This window comes from Notamacropus eugenii, chromosome 7, assembly GCF_028372415.1.
Source record: "Notamacropus eugenii isolate mMacEug1 chromosome 7, mMacEug1.pri_v2, whole genome shotgun sequence".
In the NCBI taxonomy this organism is placed as follows: Eukaryota; Metazoa; Chordata; class Mammalia; order Diprotodontia; family Macropodidae; genus Notamacropus; species Notamacropus eugenii.
In genome coordinates, this window is record NC_092878.1 from 27,614,624 (window position 1) to 27,629,513 (window position 14,890).

The following is a 14,890-nucleotide window of genomic DNA, read 5'->3' on the forward strand; positions in this document are numbered from 1 at the left end:
CCTAGCTGATAAGGTGGCTCTACCTTTCCAACACAATAACCTAGCTTTTTATTCCGGTGCACTATAGATACAAGTTCAGAGGGCAGAATCAACAAAGGTAAAGGAAGCCCCATTTTGAAATCCCAGGCCTGACACAACTTCAGGAAACAGCTACAGGGGGTCAAGCTGAGATGACTGTGCTGGCTTATGATGAGCTAGGTGCCTCCAGGTCAGCCTGAGACACTCCCCTTTTGTTTCCCAGCTCTCACCCTGACAAGCAGCATAACCCATCATCGCATGTTGAGGGAGGAGGAAGGGGGAGTCAGGGGCAGGAGGGAAGTGGGGTTTGGAGACCAGCGTAGCTAGGAAAGGTAGGGGAGGGGCTGGGGGAGGAAGTGCTGCTCTCTTCAATGCCTGAGTCTTCACCTTCAGCACCTGGGGAGGCCCAGGACCCATATGTGGGATTCCATAGACTCTGCCTCTTGTCCAGCAGCTGGAGCCCCCTAGACTTAGGAGGCTTGGAGCCAGGGGAACTCACTCCCCAAGTCTCAAGATTGTCAACCCGTAGCTCTTGAGGCTGGGGAATGTTCATGCAGCCAGTAGCTAGCAGGGGCTGTGAGACACCATTTCCCAGCACAGAGATGCCCTCTTCCTCCAAGGCTGGCCCTAGGTCCACGGGCAGAGGTGTGGTCAGCACATCCGGGTCCTGGAATGGGAGAGGATGGTTGTGCCTAACTTCATTGTTATTGAGAAATTCAGTTCTGAGAAAGGGGATGAGTGTTACTCAGAGATCTGAGGAGGTCTCTTAGACCTCTCTTTTTTTCATAGTTTCCATTGTGTGTGACCTGAGACCTCCTCAGGAGAAGCATTCATTGACTTGGGAATCAGGGACTGGGTTCAAATCCCACTTGTGTAATGAGCAAGTCCTATGACCTTCCTGAGTCTTGGTTTCCTTCTGTAATATGCGGGGGTTGGACTGCATGGTTTCTTTCTGAGGTCTCTTCAGGCTCTAGGTCTATGATCCTAGGACCCCAGATATAAACAGTATGAAGCTTCCTTGTGCCAACCCACCTGGATACAATACTGGAGCCGTTCCAGGATACTAGCAAAGTTGGGTCGGTGGTCAGGCTGATGTTGCCAGCACTGGGTCATGATCTGGTACCTGCAGTGAATCTAGGTATTACTGTCCTGAGGCAGTGGCTGGCTAAGTGCTCCCACCCCCAAACTCCCACCTCTCTGGGCATCATCCACCAGATGCACCCATTACTCACACAGGAGCAGGGCAGCTTCGAGGTGGGTCCATCCTGCCTCCTCCAATGACAAAGTCCAGCACCTCCTGGTTGGTGCGACCAGGATAAGGCATGTAGCCCAGTGAAAAGATCTCCCATAACAGGACCCCAAAAGACCTGTGCCACAGCCAGGAATCAGCCTGACACCACCTTCAGGCTTTCCTCCTCAAGCTATTGGATCACGTGCCTCCCCCAGACCCCCTCACTCCAGGCCATGTTCAGGTCCTAGAGGGACACCAGCTAGGGCTGCATTGCAATGAGCCCATGTTTGAAGCAAAGGAAAAGCCCAGCCCAGAATGCCTCTCCTTAGGGTTGGGCTGATAGGATACGGTTACCAGCAGTCAGTCTTAGAGGTGAATATGCCCTCCAGGAAAGCCTCAGGGGGCATCCACTTGACAGGTAGCATAGCACGGCCTCCCTTTCGATAATAACTTGCTCTATAAAAAGGAAGCATGAAATTGGTGTCAACACATCCTCCGCAGGACATGTGATCCCCTCTGTTCTTGCTATTCCAACCATTTATAGGTACATTCTCCTTCCCTCCTTTAGGTATCATCCAGCTCCCCTCACCGGTAGATGTCCCGAGCCATCCCGAAGTCACCAATCTTAGCTATTCGGCCAGGCCCACTGCAAGTCAGGAGGCAGTTCCGGGCTGCAATATCCCTGTAGAGCCATTGCTTCAGTTCCCAGGACAGGAGGTACCTGATAGATATCCCCAACCTCCCTGCCCATTATTAGCCCCTGGACACAAGGACTTTTTGTTTCTCCTTCCTAAGATATTTCTTTCCTCTTTATCTGTCTTCCCCAACCTGTGATGTACACAGTCAGACTTAAAGATTCCATGGGGTATGGGGCTAAGGTGCTGTGTCCCCCTGAGACCATATTCCCTCCCCCTAGTCTTCCCAACCTGTGGATAAAGTGATTTTCTTCCAGGTAGTGACAGCCCTGGGCCACATCACGGGCAAGGTGAAGTAGATCTTGTGTGGTCAGAGGGGAAGGCTGGCCCTGGGAACCAAAGGAGGATGGAGGATCATTCCATCTAAGGGCCCAAAGGCCAGAGAGATGGGGACTTGGGATGGAGCCAAAGATGAATCAGAGGTTTTTTAGGCTGGATGGGGAACTTGGCATCTCCAGGTAGGAGCAAGGGAGCACTCAGAAGGTGACTCAGAAGATTTCATGGATACAGGTATTTTGGGGAGGGCTGCTCACCAGGTGAGGTCGGCTGTGCCTCAGGAAGCTCTTCATGTCCCCACCAGTCATCAGCTCCAGCAGGATGAGACGAGGTGTAGCCCGGAGGCTAAGTCCAACACACCGCACAATGTTCTGGTGGCTGAACTTACTGAGGGCACATACAAACCCACACACCAGTGTGCAAAAAAAACCCAACACCACATAACCAGACACAAAAATACAGTCACAGAGAAAGAGATGTGCACACTAGCGCACACGCATGTGCCACTATCTAGGTGCTAGAGAAGATGGAATGAGAGATGTCCCTTCTGTTCACTCCCTCCACCCCAGATACTGGGAATCAGCCATGAAACCAGGGGAGTCTGCAGGTACCACTGCCTCCCCTTAGATCTTCCTCTCTCAGTCAGGCATCCAATCCCCCAAGCCCTAAAGGATACCTGATGATGAGAGCTTCCATTAGGAAATCCATTTCATCTTGTTGGGAGCAGAGTTCAGGAAGGGTCTAAGGGGAAGGTGAAAGAGGAAAAAGATTGGATGAGGGAGAGACACCATCACTCTTCTGGGGAAGAGACAGGGTCAACATCCTGAGAGGAGCTAGTCCCCCTAACTAGTCCCCCTAATCCCCCTTTCTAGATCCTAGTAGCCATATATGGCATCCCTTTCCTCCAGCATCATTATCATCAAATGCTATAATATTGGTAAAGCTTGGCACAGTGCCTAACACATAGTAGGTGCTTAATAAATGCTTGTTTCAGTCCTCCCTTATATAATAAAGTGTGTAGAAGACAGAGTGCTATTCAAACACTAGCTGTGTGACACTGGGTCAACTTGGGCTTCAGTTTCCTAAAACATAAAATGATGGGGGTGGCTTTGAAAGCTTCTAACGTTCCTTCCAACTCTAAGTCTATTGTCTTATGATCATCTTAAGCATCCTTCTCACCTTGATAGCCACCTGAAGTGGAGTGGGGCCACCAGCAATGCCTACCACCAACCCCTCATACACCTCACCAAAGGCACCATGTCCCAGTGCTCTGTAGGAAAACAAGGCAAAATCAGGGGAAAGGCCAGGGATCTGGGAAGAATTGCAAAGGAGTGGCAATTGCATAGCTTGAACAAGAACCTGTATTTAACTTATTCACACATTTACTGAGCACCTGCTGCATACTCAGCTGAGTTCAGTCCACCAACCTGGAGTGGCTAAGTTCTTAGTGGCCCCCTGAAACCTTCCCACTCCTTAAAACCCAAGTCCTGGAAAATAATGATTGTGTCTGTCGAGGAACAAGAGCAGTGGAGGGTGTGAAGGAAGGAAAGGGGGATGGGGAGGAGGATTGTGTGGGGTGAGGTAGTACTGGCCTTAGGGGAACAGCTTTGAGGAGTCTCACCTGAGTAGAGTGATATTGCCTCTGGGAACCTCAAGAAGCCCTGGTGGGAGGGGCAAGGGTAGGGGTGGACAAAGCCCAGTCTGGCAGTAGTTGGGGTTGGGGGCAGTTCTGATGGCTGAGGTTCGAAGTTTGCTGAGAGAGAACTCGTTGCGTGGCAGCCTTGATCCCCACAAGCCCCACCACTTCTGATGGTGTGCTGTAGACAGCAAGCATGGGATTTTACATGGTATAAATATTACAAAACCCATCTTCCAGGCTCTTCTCTCCTCCCCCAAGAATGCCCTGCCTCCCTGGGCTTGGCTCCCCTAGCACAGTACAGCCTCTGATGGAATCTTAGGTGCTCCTTACCTACTATCAGACCTCCACAGATCAGCAGTAGGCTCAAGCCTGAAGTCACCACCACCACCACCATGGTCAGAATCATAGGACTCAGAGGAGTGGGCAGTTCTGTGAAAAGAAGGCCAATTATGGCTAGACCCCTAACCATATCTATATGAGAAATATCCCAGAAAGGAAAAGTTTCCTTCCCAGGAAACTGAACTTAAATCCTTCCAACCTAGAAGGTTATTCAAGGTAAGGTACCCTTATAGCCATAACCAGAAATTTCTAGCACTTGGGGGCAATTGGCACAAAATGTTTCCTAGGATTGTGTGGGGGTAGGGTGGAGAACATGGCAGAGATCCTTGAACACTGTAAAGCCACTTCAAATCAAGGCAGGGCCAGGTTGGAGAAGAGCTCACCTGGCATGCCTGAGGGGTGGGACAAAGCTGCCATCTGGTATCTTTCTATTTTAACTAATTATTCTTGGCAGCTAGGTTCTAAGCATGCTTGTTTCCATGTTGCTGAACGACTAAAAATGTTATCAGCACCTTTTTTTCAAAATTTTGGTAGCTTGGGACAAAGTCCCAGTCACCCTGCCATAGTTAAGGTTCTGGAGTGTCTAATCATTAATGGATTGTGCCTCACCCCAACTGGAAGGAGATGAGGAAATGTAGCTTCTTTGTTCATCTTTGCTGTATCTTAGCCCTACCCTGCCTTGGACTTTGTGTGATCTTGTCTGAAAGTGCTGCAAGAGGGATTGAGGTGAGATCATATACTTTGAGGAGAGGTAGTGAGGGGACAGTGGTACCTGTGCAGGTAACGTTATCTCCAATCAACATGGTGCCTTCTGGGCACATGCAAACAGCCTCTCTGAGCTCAGCCTTCCAAAGACATTCTTTCAGAGGACAGTGGCTGCAGTTAGGGTGCAGCTTGATATGGACTTCACCATGGTTCTCTGTGACTGTTGAGCACCAGAATAAGAAATGTCAAGGTAATATGGAATCAAGGGAGAGATTCTGGGGGAGCCTCGCCACAAAGCAGGGGGAAAGCAGAGAGAGCCCTTCTTGCCATTCCATTAGGGATACTCATGAGCCTAGAGCTGTACCAGGTTTCTGTCAAAGTTGCAGACGGAAGAAGGGATTATCAAGTAGCCTTGAAGGTCCCATCAGTGAAGCATTGCTCAGATCAAAACAGACATATGCTCCCTTTGGACCTCAGACCCAATATATCTGATGGAAGTACGGTGTGGCATAAGGGACAGAGCACCTGAAGTCAATCAAATCTGTCTTAGGTGCATATCCAAAGAATGACCCAAGACAAGTCACTTAATTTTTTTCTGTAAAAATGGGGACAGTAATAGAACCAGTCTCAAAGGTAGGGCTATTGTGATGATCAAATTAGACAACGTATGTAAAGCTTTTTAAATGCAGTATAAATGCAGCTGGGGCATCTAGGTAATGCAGAGGATAAAGCACTAGGCCTGGAATCAGGAAGACCTGAGTTCAAATCTAGCCTTAGACACTTACTAGCTCTGTGACCTTGGGCAAGTCACTTAACCCTGTTTGCCTCAATTTCCTCATCTGTAAAAATGATCTGGAGAAGAAAATGTCAAAACACTGCAGTATCTTTGCCAAGAAAACCCCAAAAGGAGTCACAGAGTCAAACAGGACTGAACAACAAGTGCAGATGTTATTACGTTGCGAATGCAAAGGGCTTCCGAGGTTAAGGGTAAAGGTTAGGAATATGAGGAGAGTGAAGGCTTTCACCTGTCAAAGGGTGCAGGTAGAGCTCACTGCTGGGATGTACAAAGGAAACACCATCTTCCCCATCTGTCCAGAGATCATCTGTCTCTGAAGTATCACCCCCTGTGGTGGGAGGGAGGAAGGGATGGAGGTACAGACTCTGACATATGATATATGACAGTCATAGGACCTTAGATGCTACAGAGTCCAACCTCCTCATTTTATAAATAAGGACACTCAGACTCAGGGAGTTTAAGTAACAATCGCAGCGTTACACAGATGGAATTCCAACCCAGGTCATTTAACTGCAAATCCATTGAAATAACACAGTGGTCACAAAATTCCAGGATCCCAAAGGCTAGGGCTCTTTCTATCTAGCACACATTTTTTTGCAAATCTGAGGAAAGAGAGCAGAGATATTGGGCAATGGAGAACTGAGGGGTTTCTAGAGGAAAGTAGGAAGTGAATGTTGTAACAATTCCATTGTCTGTGTATGAAGGGAGAAAGCCACTCACATGGGTCTCAACTCTAACATTTTCAGAGATGTTTGTTTATGAAACAAAGGATTTCTTGGCAGCCCTGAAATCACATTATGCATACTAATAAGTTTTTCCTTCGGATGCCTCTCTCCTACTTCTAAAAAATGGGTTCCTTTTTACTGGGCTTATAATGTAACAAGATGTGTGATTTTAGGGGTGCCAGGAAAAACCCTGTCATACTCAAATGAACATCGACGGTAGAGATAAAGATAAACTGAAGGGTCGTACATCAGGATTCTTTGGGCTGCTGGAGGGGAGTCCATTTGCCTGGTAGATCCCAGAGCAGGGTCCTCAAAGGGAAAGTAGGGGAAATGAGAGTTTAAAAGCTAAAGACAATATTTTGCTGTTTGGTTGCTGTCTCCTCCTCTCACCCTGCAGCCCTAAATCATTAGCTCTTGATTCCTTAATCCCACAAATCATAGCTACGCCTGTGGTGCCCAACGATAGGGCGAGCTACGGATTTTCCTCACTCCCTTAACTCAGGGAGACCTCTCTTCGTGTCAGCCTTGTTGGGAAGTCACCTACCCCGGTAGCCTCCGCCGCCGCCTCCCGCGGTGCAGGGCCCGCCCCCGCCCCCAAAGCCGCCGGTAGGAGCCCAGCGGAGCGCAGCCCAAGCTCCGGGACAGCCTTGGCCTCCCTCCGCTCCTTCCAGCAGCGAGCGACCGCCCTGTGCCGAGGGAGCCCCCGATTTCCATCCGCCTCCTCCACCTGCAGAACGGACCAGAGCCTGAGCCGGGGCGGGCAGCCCCAAGGAAGTTTTGGGGAGCGACGCCACACTCCAGCCGGTCATTTAGGGTCCCGGGCTCCCTCTCACCTGCGGCCCCGCCCCTCCCGCCTCTCCCAGGAGCAGAGGTCCGGTTCTCCAGCTTCTCTTGGGTCGCCCTCAGCGAGCCTCTCTGTAGTCTTCTAAGATAGGCTCGGCCCCCGCCGCCTGCAGCCACCAGCAGAGGCTCCAGTTCTCCGGACTGCAGCTGCTGAGAAAGTTATGGGTACTGTCAGGGGTGCTCCCAAGGGCCCTCCTTCACGGGGGCCGGGAGGATGAAGGAGGGCCCTCGGGGCCTGGGGATGGAGACACAGCCAGGAAGAAGGATCCAGGGAGCCCTGGGGACGGCGGGGGAATAGAGGGGACCTACCCGGAAGACGTAGGAGGCGCCCCCCCCGCCCCCGCCCCCTCCAGCCCAGCGTCTGGGACCCAGGAACCCTGGGGCTCCAGCCGCCTTCTCTTCCTCCTCCGCTGCTGAGGACGTCCCGAGACAGACGTCTTGGCTCTCCGGGCTCCCCTGCCAGCACAGAGTGGGACAGAACAGACAGTGGGTTCCGACAGCTCCCCGTTTCCTAGCCCGCTTCCTAAACACTCCAGGCGGTCTCCGTCCCCGCGCCCGCCCTTTCCCATACCCCCCACTGCTTACTCCGGGACAGGCATCCCCTCCCTGCTGCCCCACCAGGATGTAGAGCAGCTCCCCTTGGCGCAGGGTGAAGACGGACGAGACGAAGACCCCGTGGGCGCGGGAGTTGTGGTTCTTGGCGCCTTTGCCTCCAGCGGCCCCGTAGGCAGAGATCCTGGGGGAAGCCAGCCCTGGCTCCTTAGCCATCCCCACCCGGGGCTCAGATCCCTCCCACGGTGACCGCTCTCCAGACCTATCTCCAGCTCCATAAAGGTTTGGTGTTTTGTTTTGGTTTTTCGTGGCGCAGGGAGGAGAAGGGGGCGAGGTCAGGCCACGGCGGGCTGGGGTCCTAGGCTTGACGGGCGGAATCCGTGCTCCTTTGCTTCACCTCTACATCCCTATCGTTTCCTAACGCAGTGGGGGCAGTCCCTGGACGAGCACTTACAGATAACGGTCGAGGGCTGGCACCTTCCAGAGCTGCACCCCTCGGAGGGAGCCCTCTGCTCCCACGGTCACCGCCACGTTGCCGCCCTCGTACGCCCCGTCGCACTGAGCCTGCGTGGGGCCGCGCCTCCCGCTAGCTCCGCAGGTGGAGAATTGCCACTGGCCGTCTAGTCCGGGGGACAGAGGGGAGGGGGACGGTCACTGAGGACCCACCCACGTCCTGTTCAGCTGCTCATAGCTGAGGTCTCGAAAGGCTTGCAAAAGCGAGCCCAACGTGGCTTCTTTTGGGGGGGCCCAGGAGTTACAGCAGTGAGACGTCGGTGGGGCTAGAAATGTCTGCGCGTGAGTCAGGATTGTGAGACTAGGAGAACCGGAGGAGGGGAGTTGTGGGGTTTGGGAGGGAGCAGCCAGGGACACCCGAAGTCTCACCGGAAAGGCCATGGGAAGCTGCTGGCTCCTGAGTGCCACTCTGGGAGGCGACACCAGTCCTCTGGAGTCTGGGGACAGGAGGCGTCAGAGAAGGAGGCAGGGAAGGGACCGGAGACTCGGAACTCGAAGAGCAGACAATGACACCTGCAGAAGAAATCCAGACATGACAGGCGGGGATTAGAAAGGTGTGGCAAATGGCTTTGGCTGGAGTTTCAGCCCTGCCACAAACGGCTGTGTGACCCTGGGCAAGGAAATGGGCCTCAGTTTCCTGGTCTGTAAAATTAGGCCTAGGTCAGATACGCTTAGCCATTTTTGTCATAAACCTTCTGGCAGTCTCATGAGGTCTATGGATGCCTTCTCAGAATAAAATAAAATACAGGGGATTACAAAGAAAATCAATGATAATTAAATAAAGATGTAATTTTCCCTCCTTCAGGTCAAGAACCCCGGTCTAGATGATCTCAGGTTCTTTCTCGCTCTAAAATTCTATAATCCCTGTGATTTGACGGTATTAGTGGTGGGCACAGAAACTCGTCAAAACCTGCTTCCTAACCTTGGGTTAAAGAGCTCTCTACCTTCAAAGTAAGGTGAGGAGTAGGGAGAGATAGAGATGATTCACTGAGCATGAAAAGAAGAATAAGGAAGACCTCGGAAGAACCCCCTTGACGCTTTGCCTTGGCAAAACCATGCAGACCCTCACCACAAGTGCACAAGGAGATACCCATCAGTATGGCCACTCCCTCTCCCGAGCGCTTGACACCCCCCCCTCCCCCCCCCCCCCCCCCCCCCCCGCTGTTGTTCCTGGTGGGCAGAATCCAGAGCTCGGAGAGGTACTGATCCTGCCTCCCCATCAGCTCAGTGACCTACTGGGCTGGGCCCCTTCCCTACCTCACATCATTCTCCCCTGGCTCCCCCCAAACCGAGTCTCCCCCTGCTTCCCCAGGGTCTCAAATTTATTCCGAAAGGACCGGAGCCAGGAGTGCCCCTGATCTCCTGGGACTTGGATCCAGTGCACTACTCAGGGAGAGGGCCCCTGGAGAAGAGACATCGCAGAAAAAGTGGAGGGGTCATCTGGGCCATACTACCCGCCCTGGCCACTGTGAGACGACCTATTGTGGACCTAAGAGGTGCAGGTTTCCGGGTCCCTCCCAACGACCCTGCCTACCCCCATCCACCCTGACAGGTTGCAGGAGAGTAGGAGCTTCTGGGCTTGCATGCCAGAAGACTCAGCTTGTCTTCACTCCTGTCCCAACCTCCCTAACACGGGACGAGGCTGGGTGGGGCCCCTCGGGTGCTGAATACGAGCGGTCGGTGGCTATGACGCTTACCTCCAGAGCTGAGCCACAGCAGCAAGTGGACCAGGCCTCCCATCACCCCACCCGCAGGGGCCAGCCAGGTGCGGGCAAGGACTCCGCAGACGCTGTGCTGGACTGTCAGACGGCCTGAGGCTTATAGGAGTGTCCAGCAGCCCCAGGGTACCTCAGGGTCCTAGAGCCCGCCCCAGCCACACCCGTTTCAGACCCGTGGTCAGAGCAGCTCAGGAACCAGGGAAGCGGAGGGGGCACAGTGAGTCGGCACCAAGTTCCAGCATATGACTAGCCAAATCCTCAAAGAACCAATTCCAATTTTGACCAAAAATCACCTTGGCCTCTGACCAATGACAGGTTAAGAATGGGGAGAAGCCAAGCAGCCCCTCATAATGCCCTGGGTTTTTGGGCCCCAGCTACATGGATGCCCTAGGGAGCTAAGGAGGAAATTCGGAGGCAGAGAAGTCGGACAACGAAGTCGGTCCTTCCCTGGGCTTCATTGATAGCAAGTTGTCAGGTGTGATGTCAGCTAGTTTTATCCTGGGAGAGATGGAGTGTGGGGTTTTGTATGACTCTTGAGGTGTAATTTTTAAACTTTGTGATTATTCTATCCAGTCTCTGGATTAGAGGTCTGTTAGCCCAGAAACTAACACTGCATATTACACCCTCTTACATACCCACCTTACATACTACACACCCATGCCATAAATCCCTTTTCTCACATTCATTTCATGTACAAGGATGTGCACTGGGGGGGGGGGAGGGGGGAGCACTGGACTAACTAGGCAGTCAGGCGACCTGAGTTCTACCTTCTGGTGTGAACTTGGGCAAATTCTTACTCTCTCTGAGTCTTTTTTCCTCAGCTATAAAGTAGGGTCATTACCTGCCCTGCTTATCTCTCAAGCTTGTGTGTTTGAGTTTTTTAAGACACAAATCTAAGGCATGAAGTGGGGTAATGCATGGAATGCAGGACTTGGAATCAAGAAGAATTCCAATCCTGCCTCAGACACTTACTCGCTACAACCCTGAGCAAGTCACATAACCTCTCTCAGCTTCAGTTTCCTTTTCTGTAATGGCATAATAGATAATAATAGTACCTCCCTCACAGAGGTGTCCTGAGAATCCAATGAGACAACACATGCACAGTGCTATGCAAACCTTAGAGTGCTATAAAAATGCTATTAGCAATTAGCTAATTGTTGGTATTGTAATATGTCCCAAAGTGTTAAGGTTTGTTGGGTGCACTTTAGAAAGTCAAAATATTCAGATAATATAGGCCTTGTCACTGTTCACAAAATGTGGGGAGGAGTAATCTGATTAAATGGGAAGGGCAGCTAGCCACTGGCTGCGTAGAGATGGGCCACATCCCTGGAAGACTTAAAAAGTTAATCCTGAATCATATAAAAAAACTTGCTCCAAATCACTATTAGAGAAATTTACATTTTAAAGCAACTCTGAGATTCCATCTCATACCCATCAGATTGGCAAAACTGACCCCAAAATGACAACTGTTGAATGGGCTTTGGGAAAACAGAGACATTAATGTGTGTTGTTGGTGTCAAAATGGTATGGGCCATTCTGGAACAAAATTTGGAACTAGGTCCAGAAGGTTACTAAGCTCTGCATGCTCTTTCACCTAGTGATACCATATCAGGCTTCTGCTCAAGGAAATCAAGGAAGGAAGCAAAGCATTCATATGTACACAGGGACAGCTCTATTTAAAGTGGCAAAAAATTGCAAGTTTAAGGTGTGCTCATCATTTGGGAAATTACGATATTTGAATATAATTATGATATTTGAATATAATGGAAGACCATTACGTCATAATAAAAGATAAAAGGGATGGTTTTGGAGAATCTGTGGAAGGATTTGTGTGAACTGATGCAGAGTGAACAAAACCAGGAAAAACAACTTATATAACAAATGTAAGGACAAGTATCTTTCAAGACTTAAAAATTCTGATGGAGTCAAGTTGCAGAATGACATATTCTTGGACAGAGCCAATGTGGAATTAGTTTTGCTTTTTCTATGTGTGTTAAAAGGATTTTGCTTTTTCTTTTAAATGAAGGAGGGAAAAATAAATGTTTAACAGAAAAAATAAAATAATTTTTAAAAAAGACTAAGTCTCCCAAGCCCTGAGGACAGTTTGATTTAGCATGAAGTCTTGCGGGCAGGAAGCAGCTGTGTGTAATATGGCTTTCAGCTCCTATCAGAGGTCAGTCAGGGATTGTGTTTTCCTCCCCAGACTCATTATCATCCTTGTCTTCTAGCATTGGAGCTACTCAATCAATAGGACCCACTAAAGGAAGAGGCAGCTCAGAATTCAGTGTGCTCAAGGCAGAAAACAAAAATACATACACTCCAGCAGGGACAAGAATTAGCTTTAAAATGCATGATCTCTGAGAGCAGAGAGCTGATTTTTTGATTCAATCAAGAACTATCCCTGGGAGTTGAGAGCAGAGCTTTGGAAGGCAGCAGACCTAGGGATCCCAACGGAACATCTTAACCCAGAAGAGATACTGTGCCTGGGATGGAGGAGGACTCCATGAAATGATATCAGGACTCTGCAGTCCCGGAGGGCATAAGACGCCCTGGTCACACAGGTCCTGATGGCGGTACCTCAGGACCAGCGTACTCTAATGAATGTGTTCCCCCTCTTTCCAGAGACATGTCTATGCGGGAAATTGTCCCCAGTCTTCCTGGAGGGAGAATACTCTGTAGCTGCAGTTCTTACCATGGCAAATAGTTTGCTTTGAATTGTGCCTAACGGCTATTAAACTCACCAGACTGGAGTTTGGGGAGGCCTGGACCCTTCCGCTACCCTGAGAATCTGGGAGTGGAGACCCAGTCTACAAGCTTGAGGGGGCTGAGTTTGAAAGGCAGCCCAGGGACCCTGGAAAGAATGTGTCAGTGGTGATTTCCTTATAGTCCCAGGCACTCAGACCAAGACATCCCTCTTATAGATACTGTCTCCCCCTGTTAGAAATAGAATGGGAACTCCTTTTTGTGTTCTTATCTCCAGAACTGACCTTGGCATAGAACAAGTGCTTAATATTTTCTCATGGATTTACTCATTTGTTCTAAGTTTTTTTACGCCTCAAAGCAATCATTTGAAGCAAATGCTAGTACCACAGGCATTACCCCCTTTTACACAGAAGAGAAATGAGGTACAGAAAGATGACCAGACCTGGTGGTTTCTTGGAGGAAGAGGACAAGCATTTATTGTCTGTTCTGTGTCCAGTACAGCGCTAAAAATCTTATTTCATTTGATCTTTACAACAACCTGGGGAGGTTAGGTGCCATTATTCCCCTCATTTGACAGTTGAGGAAACTGAGGCAGGTAGAGGTTAAGTGACTTGCCTAGGGTTACATAGCTAGGAAGTATCTCAGGTCTTCATAACTCCAGACCCAATGCTCTATGCACTGCAGGTACATATACTGTTAGCATCAGACCAACCCAAGTCTGCTCTTCCTGACTATAAACCCAACACTCCACCTACTTATGTGCTCATAATCATAACTCAATTCATCATGGTGTGGCTGGAGGTGATCTCAGAGAGACAGCACTTAGGGTCAAGTCCTCCCTCAAATTACTAGCTAGGTGGCCATGAGTAAGTTACTCAGATACCTCTCTAAGGTTAGAAGTTATAGTGAAAGGAATTGCCTATCAGGGGTGGGGAACTTTTGGCCTTGAGGCCACATGTGGCCTTCTAGGTCCTTGGGTGCAGCCTTTTGACTGAGTCCAAATTTTATAGAACAAATCCTTCTATTAAGGGGATGTGTTCCGTGAAGTTTGGATTCAGTCAAAGGGCCACACTTGAGGATCTAGAGGGCCACATCTGGCCTTGAGGCCAGAGGTTCCCTTCCCCTGGCCCTACACTGATGAAATTAAACATCTCTTTAACCACCAAAGCCCCCTTAAAGAACTTAAAAAAATCTTAAACAGGGTGATTTGGGGTATCTTGTCCAAAGGCACAAGACGGATGGGAAAGGCATGTTGTTTCTGCAAATGTGCCCAGGAAAAGGAATGTATGTTGTTCAGCACTCTGATATTATCACAGCTGTACAAGGAGAGGGCTTTGCTTTACACTGTATTTATTGTTTTTGTTAACAAACCATTGGGTGTCTTAAGCCTTAGTTTTACAGGACAGAAAGTTCAAAGTCAAAATGGAAACTGAAGGAAGGATATGAAAAACCTGAGAACACTGTATCTCTATCTGTACATGCAGATGGTGTGATACCTCCCATTACTGCCTTTGAACCAATTTCCTTCCCTCCACTCCCAATCTCTAGACTACAGGTGGATGCACACTGGTGTTGATCAATTGTTACTAAGGAGACTGTTGATGACTCCAATTGGGCTGCTGAGACAGCTAATTTCACCTAGGACTGGAAAAGATCCAGAAGTGATTCACACTTAAGATATCAGCACTCCTCAGGACCGGCTTCCAATCCCGAGGGTGGGCTAATAGGGGAAACCAATCTGCCACATGTTCTCTCTCTCCTCATTCCAGACCTGGTCCAAGTAACCCCATATCCCACTTCCTGAGCAGTCCAGAACCTTCACTTATGTGATTCCTAATGGTAGCCCAAATGCTTCTCAGCACAACTTCTCCCTTACTGCTCATTACAACCTCCCACCGCTTGCTTTTACTCATCTATGACCTTCTTCCTAGGAAGAAACAGGTCCTGGTAAGGTATCTACATGGAAAGGATGTGGGTGGAGATGAGCAACAACAGGAAATCTAAAACAGGGGTGCGAATAGATGGGCTGTCTCCAAACCCAGACTCCATGGCACTTAATTATCAATAAAAAAGTGGTCTGATCTGAGAATGCAGGGCCAGAGATGGGCCTATCCAAGCATGGGCTCCAGCTGTGGTT

At 49.8% G+C, this 14,890-nt stretch overlaps 1 protein-coding gene across 3 annotated transcripts; it reads right to left on the reverse strand.

The window, feature by feature from the left end:
* Positions 1–24: 24 nt before the first annotated feature.
* LTK (leukocyte receptor tyrosine kinase) lies at positions 25–10,162 on the reverse strand. Of its 3 annotated transcripts, XM_072623870.1 has the most exons (20): positions 10,030–10,162; positions 8,702–8,845; positions 8,274–8,439; positions 7,853–8,003; positions 7,577–7,723; positions 7,258–7,417; positions 6,969–7,151; positions 5,929–6,027; positions 4,971–5,123; positions 4,190–4,288; positions 3,842–4,037; positions 3,400–3,490; positions 2,897–2,961; positions 2,478–2,607; positions 2,176–2,273; positions 1,839–1,931; positions 1,604–1,705; positions 1,251–1,385; positions 1,051–1,141; positions 25–685 (listed from the first exon to the last, which is right to left on the reverse strand). In XM_072623870.1, exons 1-20 carry the CDS (start codon positions 10,070–10,072, stop codon positions 302–304), a joined length of 2,730 nt encoding a protein of 909 aa, XP_072479971.1. In that variant the 5' UTR covers positions 10,073–10,162; the 3' UTR covers positions 25–301. The 3 variants fall into 3 exon arrangements, with proteins under 3 accessions (XP_072479971.1, XP_072479974.1, XP_072479972.1); XM_072623873.1 differs by lacking the exon at positions 7,577–7,723; XM_072623871.1 differs by lacking the exon at positions 1,251–1,385.
* Between the last annotated feature and the right edge of the window lie 4,728 nt (positions 10,163–14,890).